The following is a 9,438-nucleotide window of genomic DNA, read 5'->3' on the forward strand; positions in this document are numbered from 1 at the left end:
TCCATGTGTGCAAAGGATCACTCGATCTGCCGTACACTTCTTCAACTATAATCGGTGACAACTTAAGAATCTTTGGCAAATATATCGCTGCACAACTCGCAGAAAATACGAACGCATGCGCCATAGAATCATGCTCGCTCTCATCAGCAAATCATGGCAGCAGCAAATTTCTTGCCATATCGGAGTCCCTCATGGAACTGAAGGCCTTAGGCGTAACGCATCCGACAGTGAACAAAATAGTGACCCAGAAAACGCACGCACGCACTCACTCACTCACTCACTCACTCACTCACTCACTCACTCACTCACTCACTCACTCACTCACTCACTCACTCACTCACTCACTCACTCTCTCTCTCACTCTCTCACTCACTCACTCACTCACTCACTCACCTCACTCACTCACTCACTCACTCTCTCACTCAACTCACTCACTCACTCACTCACTCACTCACCACTCACTCACTCACTCACTCACTCACTCACTCACTCACTCACTCACGCACTCACCTCACTCACTCACTCACTATCACTCACTCACTAACTCACTCACTCACTCACTCACTCACTCACTCACTCCCGTTTGTGCAGCGTGAGGTGCACTGCGCCTAAGGCCTTCAGTATGCCATACACAATCAAAACGGGCAACATTAGGCAGCTTTCGGGGAGAGTATACGTTTCCAAACGCAGGAGCCCAGTGGGCACGTGCGATTCTTGTTGGCGGAGATTCACTGAACGTCGAGGTCGTCGCCGAGTATAGTTCAATACATTAAGAGCCAGTTTCGTGATTTCTCCTAACTGGCCCTGCGACAGCTGTACGAAATACTGCACTTGATCGAACGAATGACGACTCGCAGAGAAGTGTTATTCCTGTACAAGAAAAAAAAAAGTGTTAATGCTAAAGAAAACAAGGTCGAAGTACATAGTGGTTCAAATAAATCGATGAATAACTGTTGATTATATCTATGTACTCTGTCTCTCTCTGTTATGTTCACTATTCGCTCATTTTGAATCTTATTCGTTTCATTTCACGCACAGTTACGTCGACCTTGTGTTGTGTACCGTCGACACTCGGTTGACCCTTTATTTTCAGCGTTTGACATTCTGGAATGCGTCCCTATAGCCTCCGTTTTATTGTCACTCTTTCACGCTACCACGAGGTATAAGGCCTATTAGACCCGAGTGTTTGCCGCTTCCTCCCCGCTCTCCCGGCTTCTCCGACACAGCTCTCCTCTGTCATGGATGGGATGGATGGATGTTACGAGCGTCCTCTTTGAAACGGGGTGATGGGTTGCGCCACCAAGGTCTTGTTCTAATTTTACCTAATGTCCTACCTATCCTTTTGAAAGAAAACACACATAGAATTTCCAGCATCGAACTTTCTGAACCACTACTGGGAACTTTGGTTTTGTACGCCTCTGTTGTTTGTGATCTCCCTACTATTCTGCCACCAAACCTCCAATCACCTCTTACTAATCTCTCAACGCAGTGATATGCACAAAAAGACGTGAAAGGACATCTTTACTTTTCCCCTGCTATCCCTGAGCCAAAGGGCTTCAAGGAGGCCAGAGGAGCCTAAGCCGAAAGCTCGCTAGTTATCTTCACATTTTAATAAAACACGTTCCATCGTTTTCCTAGCTTTACCGCAGCAAGCATATGCTTCTTCTTCCTTGGTGTACCTCGCTTTATAACTACGCGTTCTAAGGCATCCTGATCTCTCTCCGAAGAGTAAGGAGCTTCCCTTTGAGTTACCATAACTTGTTTCTTTCCCGATTTCGTTATTTCCTCTTAGGTAGTTACTCATATAAGGTTTCTTTTCCACTGCCGCCACCCATGAGATTGCCTCAGCCGTTCTGACTTTGAACTCGGGCACTTTGTGTCGTCTGGTGGAAGACGAGGCAGTTAGGCTAGATGTCACTTGATGGAGGCACGGCAGCGGGCGACAGCGACATTCGCATTCCACGCCACGTTTAAGGTGTTTACGGCTAATTATAATAGTTTTTGATTATATCCTTAGTTGCTGGCAATTTCTGCGTGTTCTCGGCATAGGGAGGAATTATTTGATGCACTTTTCATGTTCACACGACTCCTGAAAGCCACCTAAGCGACCATTTTTTTATGGAAGTGGTTAAAAGATGACCAGAAGGCCTTGTCTACCAAAACGACCAAGTTCCACACGTATAGTTGAATGCAGTTGATTCGTGTGAACGTTACTTCTATTGCTAGTGCAGGGAAGGCTGACATGCAGGCGGCGCTGACATGTAAATAAATAAAATACAATAAAAACACGTTGTCACAACGGTGGCGTGCTGAAGAGTGGCAGCAGCATTGAGCAAATTCCCCTTCGTGCTGCCTCTCGCTTCAACGCGAACTAGGCGCGCGATAAGGCAGCACACACGAAGCTATTCTCGGCTCGTATAGCTGTTGCACCGACCGCACGTTACCTCTATAATAGGGCACGCGTGGCCGCGCTCAGCCGCGCCATGCGCAGGCGCGGTGGGACTAGACGAAAACGCGCGCTAACCGGCCACCCATTCCCCCCCCCCCCCCCCCCCCCCCCACCGTACGCGCGCAAGAACACGGCGCGCGAGAAGGCATCGCGGATCATCACACCACATCCTTCTAGGCTCACGCTCTCACGTTTTCCCTCGTACCTACAGCATTCGGTGCGCGGCGGCGATTTATCGCCCTTGGATTTTATGCGGAACCTCACGGCGACGCCGACGGCGGCGGCGGAAATTCGCCTGGAGTGTCCATATCAGTGTTATCGCCATAAAGAATCGCTGGCAACTGTCGTCACGCTATGCACAACGGGTAAGAAAGCGTAACGATCGATGCGAGTGCCTTCAATCGGAGCACTGTTTATAGTATCGAATTGTATTAGCTAGTCCTAACCAATATATTTTCCTTTGTGGAAGAGAACGCATCGCACCTCTGAGGAAACAAACAAAAAACATATACTTACGATACGCTGAAATATTTGAGACACAGACGAAAAAAAAGGAAGACGAAGTAGGAGTGAGTATATCTGCAATGTTTCCCCCTTAGGTGATTAAACAAAAATGTTAGCGGTTTAGAAAGCACAGCTAGGTTTTATTCCGTACCAAGCTAGCGTTTAGCGCATGGGTTCTCGAGTGGACGTCATGTATGGTTGGAGGGTGTTACGACAGAGATTTGAGAAAACATTGTTTGGAGATACCTTCCGCATGATCGTCAAAATTGACCCGGAGCCTGATCTCTATACACTGCATCTGTCATGACAGATTTTTCTTTGTGACGTTAAAATTAACCATTCAGTGATTCAGTGATTGAATAAATGAATTACTCAAGCATTCAATCACCCAATGAGTTATTCAATCAATCATTGAACGAATTATCCACTAAATCAATTAATCAATCAACCAATCTTTCGCGAACGGCGCACGCAAGGCGACCGAGAAGACAAGAACAAGTGTTCGCTTTCGTCTCAGACGCCTGCACCGTTCGCGCAATACATCACATTGATGCAACAGGAATTAGCCCATCACTCTGCCATATTGAATGTGAGATTGCATTTTTATTTAATAATGTAGTGGATGACTGTGTTCTTTTATTCACGCCAGTCAGTTATTTAATAGACCGCATACAAAATGCTACGAAATTGTCGGTTAAGGTCATTTGGGGCCGTGAAAACCGTCGCAACAAGAGCTAATAGCGAAGCACGCAGGCGCTGTTTATGTTCGTACGCGATGTCAAAACAATAGCACTGCAGCTGCTATTGATAGACCGAGGATTCAAGTAAGAACATTACGCTATGTGAATGCAGCGATACACATGATTGCACATTAAGAGTGTCTGAACAAGCAATGTCGCTGAAACCAACGTCTGAACAAGGGGACTTGTTTTTGTCAGGGCAGGAACCCTGAAAAAGTCCTGTCGAAGACACATCGATCCTCTTGTCAAAACATTGGCTTCAGCGACATTCCTTGTTCTACCAGTGTTAATCACTTCAAAGTGTCCGTCTTCCTGAGAACCTCTCTCTTGTGACATTATTTTTTGCATATATTACTAGTTTACAACTAAGGTTGAACCCGCGAATTCAGAAAAGTGATCAATTAACGCTAAATTTCTTTAAAATACAAACGCCATTAGTTCTGTTATCCTAACCAAACTTTTTCAGCAATCACTGGATACGTCTGCTCAACCTAGCCAATGGAAAATCGGGAAGGTGGTTCCACTGCATAAGTCAGGTAACAAAAATCTAACAGCCAATTATCGCCCCATCTCACTCTCAAGTACTTGCTGTAAGTTGCTCGAACATATAATTTTCAAATATCTTGTTAACTTCCTTGAATCAAATGCATTTTTCACACCAGCTCAGCATGGATTTAGAAAAAAAAAACATTTTCATGTGAAACTCGGCTTGCAATCTTTGCGCGCATAAATTACATCGTATTCTCGATCGTTCATCATTTGCAGATTGCATTTTTTTAGACTTCACTAAAGCATTTGATAAGGTCTGTCATAAACATTTACTTTATACACTAAGTCAGCTGAACCTTGACACCAACATCCTGAAGTGGATTGAATGCTTCCTATCTAATCGCACTCAATTTGTAACCGCAAACGGCCATAACTCACCACTTCGAAGCCTAACTTCCGGTGTACCGCAAGGTTCAGTGCTCGGGCCTCTTTTGTTTCTCATTTATATTAACGACCTCCCTTCCTCTCTATCATCTAACATTCACTTATTTGCTGATGATTGTGTTATCTTTCGTGAAATAACTAATGCAGAAGATCCTAACCACCTGCAGTCTGATCTAACTACTGTAGCTAATTGGTGCAAAAATTGGTTAATGGAACTAAACGTTGGCAAATGTAAAGTGATGCGTGTATCCCGAATAACTAACAGCATCGATACATGTTATCTAAATAATGTTCCCTTGGAAATGATTAACTCTTACAAATACCTAGGTGTGCATATCTCTGCTAACTTATCTTGGAATGTTCATACCGACTACGTAATTAGCAATGCTAACCGCATGCTGGACTACCTGCGCCGTAACTTTTCAAGTGCCCCTTCAGCCATAAAAATGCTTCTTTATACTACCTTTATATGTCCGAGACTAGAATACGCATGTGCTGTTTGGTATCCTGCCACTGATAACTAATTAATTCATTAGAACTCGTTCAAAATCATTCAGTTCGTTTCATATTACCTAATTACAATAGAACTTTCAACACTCCGCAATGATCTCATTTTTTCAGCCACAATACGTATCGCCTCGAATCGACCATCGTTATAAGGTTGGTCTCGAATCACGTCACACTAAAACTTTCTTGCAGTCATTTTTCCATCGGTCATCCACGGAATGGAACCACCTTCCTGCTGAAATCGTATCCATTCACGATATAACCAAAGGTTTCGAGCGGCTTTAGCTAACATTGTATAATCGGAGCATTTTTCCTACTATATGTTTGTAACCTAAGCGCGTTTTGTATTTTTTTTTTTTGTATTTACCATTTTACTATCGTACTTTGCTACCAATTTCTTATGACGATTTAACCTTAGCTAAAACTGTATAATCAGAAGCCTTTGTACTTGAACGTTCTAACTGCTTTTTTATTATTGTTTTTATGTTCATTTGCTGTAACCCACTCCCCTCTTTAATGCCTTTGGCCCTGAGGGTAATCATAAATAAATAAATGAATGAATGAATGAATGAAAAGCAGAATTGGCACATTCGCCAAATGACTTGTGCTGACAACACGAGACACTCACTTTCTTAGCACGAGCGGAGGTATGCTCTGACCCTTGATGGTTTCGAGGTAGGTGAATTTGATCTCACCGCCTAGCTCTTCTTTGGACAAGACTATCTGCACGAAGAAGCGACTCTCGTCCGACATCAGCAGACGTACGGTCGCGTGGGGCAGGGTCGCGTTGATCACGTCGTATTTGTCGAAATCTCGGAGTTCGAAGCCCTCCGAGCCTGCGTTCAGTGCCATGAATGTACCTTGAATGCTCAGCCATATAAATGCATGGAGTCGGTAAAATCGTTTTGCTCAACATTCTCTCAAAACATTTTTTTCTTCAAAAATATGCTGCACAGAACAGCGAAAATCCCAATTGTACTAATTGTGCGGTGTCTATTTTTTGTTCTGGCGCTTACTTGAAATCGAGAAAGTTGTTGAAATAAAAAGAATAATGAAAAGGAAAAAAAAACAGCTTTACGATTGCATAACTGGGAGACGAATAGAACAGATATGGCGCGACAGCGGGAGAAATTAATGTGACAAAACTACTGTGGAGCGCACCACTGAAATTGTGAGCACTACAGAACAGGTGTAAATAGTTCTGGAATTTCACGTCAGTGGCGACGTCCGATATATCTTCTTTACAGAAGCGATGGTATGGAGATAACGTTTACATAATTACGATGTCTGAAATCTTGACCGGACGGTTGAAACGCAGATCTTCGTGCGTTATCCTACAAAATTCTATATTTCTGGTATTGGAAAAAAAGGAACATATTTTAAGCGTATTCTGCCTGGAAGCATCTCTTCAACAGAGGTAAAAGGCACTAAAACGAGTTCTCGCTCATTTCTAGGGGCTATCCACAAGCCTAACGAAAGCATCTTTTTCGACAGCCCCACTTCGTACCTTGAGACGCTAACACAGCCACAACGGTTAAGCGCCAGATTAGACGCTCAAGCTCATGCCGGGAGCCGTTGGCACAGGTGACCTCACTGTCGGCGAAGAGTCCTGCGAAGTAGTAACACAGCATAGCCTCTCTGCGTGCACTTGTAAGCACTGTTCTAATTGCTGAGAAGAATTAAAGCTATCTAATTAGTTTTATTCTTCCATCAGCTTCTGAGGCGGTCCCAGCTTCCAACCTTTCCTCCAAGCCATGTGCGATTAAGAGGTACAGCCAAGCGAAGTGATATTGGGAACTAGGGTTTTTTCTTTTTTTTTTGTGTGCATCCGTCTAAATAGTCAGGGGATCACACTTGTAGGTTTGAGTTTTCATTGGAGAAGTAAAAGGGCGCTGGCGCGGAACACCTTTAAGTGGTCTCAGGATGCCATCATTGAAGGATGCAGCGCAGATCGGTATACACCAGCTTTCTCGGCGAACAGTTCTGGCAAGTCGCTTCCGTGCGCGAAAGCCTTCGCGGAATTGCACTTACCGGTCATTGCCGATGCTGTGCGCAGTTTTCAGCTGGGCTAAAGAAGTTTCCCAGAAGCGGATGAAAGCAGCCGCAGCCCTGATCGATGATTCTTCTTCTACTTCTTCTTACACGAGCACCACTTTCACGCGTCGCCATTCAGAGGTAATGGCGGACCGATGATGGCTGCTTCTTCCGCGTGAACTCTCAGTGGTATGACGCATGACGACCACGATGACGGCAGAAGCAAAAAAAAAAAAAAAAACAACCAGAAGTAGCTAAACGGACATTAACATTGCCGGATGCCTAACAATGAAGTTTTAAAACACACATATTGTTCTTGTGTCCAAACACTGGCTCATACCCACTACGGGGAATTGGCAAATAAGCAGGTGGTTTTAAGTGTTTTTATTAGGAATATATATGTTTAATAATTTTATAATATAAATTGTAATCTTATCCTTTTTCCATGTTTCTGTATTGCTTATGCTTTTTTTCTGTGCTAATTTAACTTTTTCGTGTTCCTAAAGGTAATTCAGTACATTCAGTTACATTGTTGAGCTGCTATTCTGTTAATCTTTTACCAATCATTATAACAAGGTGTCCTCTTACAGTGATTCACTCTGGGACTTCTTTCTGTGTACTTGTTACCATACAGTGTACTGTATTTGAAATCAATAAAATGAACTGAACCGAACGCTGGGTCACCTAACGCAAATCAGGCAATAAGGAGATGAACTGACCACAAGAACGGCATAGCATTGTGATCATGCTTATAACGATAAGATGTAACAGATAAGAAATAAACGCCCAACTTTTGTGTCGTCCAATACAACTGGGAAACACTGAGGTACATTATCTAATAATTATGCAGATTTAAGTCATCATCATCCGCCATATAAATCCGCTGTTGGACTACAATTTTTCTCGAGCAGTCTCAAGTTGCCCCTGCCATCCGACAACAGAACTCATTCGACGCCTACGGCCTCCATAAATTCATTGCTTCATCTAATTCTGTTCTGCCGAAAACTGCGCTTCCCTTTTTTGTGAATCCACCTTACATTTGATTAAACTTTAGAAAATAAAGTTTATTTCTCTGTCTTCTTTTTCACTAGCTGCCCACCTGCTTAAAGCTTGCATATCTCCTTCACAACGGGAGATTGGCATTACTCGTTCTTGTCCGCTTCAGTTCATCATCTCGTATAAAATATGCTTTCGATTCAGTCTCTGTTTCAAGCTTACTTCCCAATTCTTGTGCTAAGTGTACCTTTCAGGCCCGACTACTGGGCCAAGTCGTTGGGAGTCATCTTCATGCTACAGTGCACGTCACAGGTTAGTGATGATGATCGTAGTGCATGGGGTGATCAGATATGCGAACGCATTCTCTTATAAAATCATTACATTAGACTCTATTTCGCTATGAAAGGCATCGCCGAGTCGGGGTAGGAAGAAACCCAGTTGTCCAGCTCGATAGGAAATGATATACTGGGACATTGTCCAATTCCGCCATGTTGCCCCGTTTGAATCTATCAGACAAGCGTGGCTGTCTGTAAGCCAATTATGGAAGACCAGATTGCGAATTCGACAATATCGCGAATTTAGACACCGTCTAGAACATCACCAATGATCTAGAGAGATAAGCGCGATATGAACGACAATTAGGTAGAAGTTATCACACGGCAGTGTAAATAGTAGCACCAAGTTTAAGATAAATAAGCGCTCCTTGCACCTTTAAACCTATGATACGTTTTACAATCTTCCGAATGGCGCCTTTGATGGACACGTGTATCCTGCACGATAAGCAAGATGCTCTTATCATTTTCCAGTGTTCAGAATAGCGCAGACAGTTTATATAGATAAGCACAGCGCTATGCAATAGATCTATGATACCTTGACAATGTCCCGAATGGGACATTGCACATATCAAGGTATCATAGATAAATGCATCCTGCGCATGGTGAACAGGGTGTATGGCGAACCGGGTGAACACTCGCAGTGTTTAGAGTCAACCTGGTGGTTGTAAATAGGTTAGCGCTCCTGGTACCATATCTGTGATTTATTTGACAATGTCAGTAATCACGCCTTTGATAAATAGAAAATACACTTTGAGTTTGGCTCAGCAATATGCAACATATAAAAACAGTTGTTTTAATTTGGGATTTATTTCACAGTAATAATTTCTGAGGTACATACGAGTCCAATGAACAATATCACGCACAGTGATGACACAGCGACATTTGGTCCCCGCATTTCGAGTGACGCAAAAATGTTTAACTCTGTTAAACTCCGCGAATA

General features: G+C 43.4%; 1 protein-coding gene across 1 annotated transcript; it reads right to left on the minus strand.

The window, feature by feature from the left end:
• Positions 1-5,757: 5,757 nt before the first annotated feature.
• On the minus strand, positions 5,758-7,245 carry LOC125945674 (uncharacterized). Its single transcript, XM_049667901.1, has 3 exons — positions 7,165-7,245; positions 6,641-6,742; positions 5,758-5,969 (listed from the first exon to the last, which is right to left on the minus strand). Exons 1-3 carry the CDS (start codon positions 7,169-7,171, stop codon positions 5,758-5,760), a joined length of 321 nt encoding a protein of 106 aa, XP_049523858.1. The 5' UTR covers positions 7,172-7,245.
• Positions 7,246-9,438: the final 2,193 nt, after the last annotated feature.

Source organism: Dermacentor silvarum, chromosome 5 (assembly GCF_013339745.2).
Source record: "Dermacentor silvarum isolate Dsil-2018 chromosome 5, BIME_Dsil_1.4, whole genome shotgun sequence".
Taxonomy (NCBI): domain Eukaryota; kingdom Metazoa; phylum Arthropoda; class Arachnida; order Ixodida; family Ixodidae; genus Dermacentor; species Dermacentor silvarum.

Excerpts from the sequence above, each read along its gene's own strand:
- LOC125945674 (XM_049667901.1), bottom strand. Across the intron at positions 5,970-6,640 it reads GGCTGTGTTAGCGTCTCAAG|GCTCGGAGGGCTTCGAACTC; the intron begins GTACGAAGTGGG and ends CACTGAACGCAG.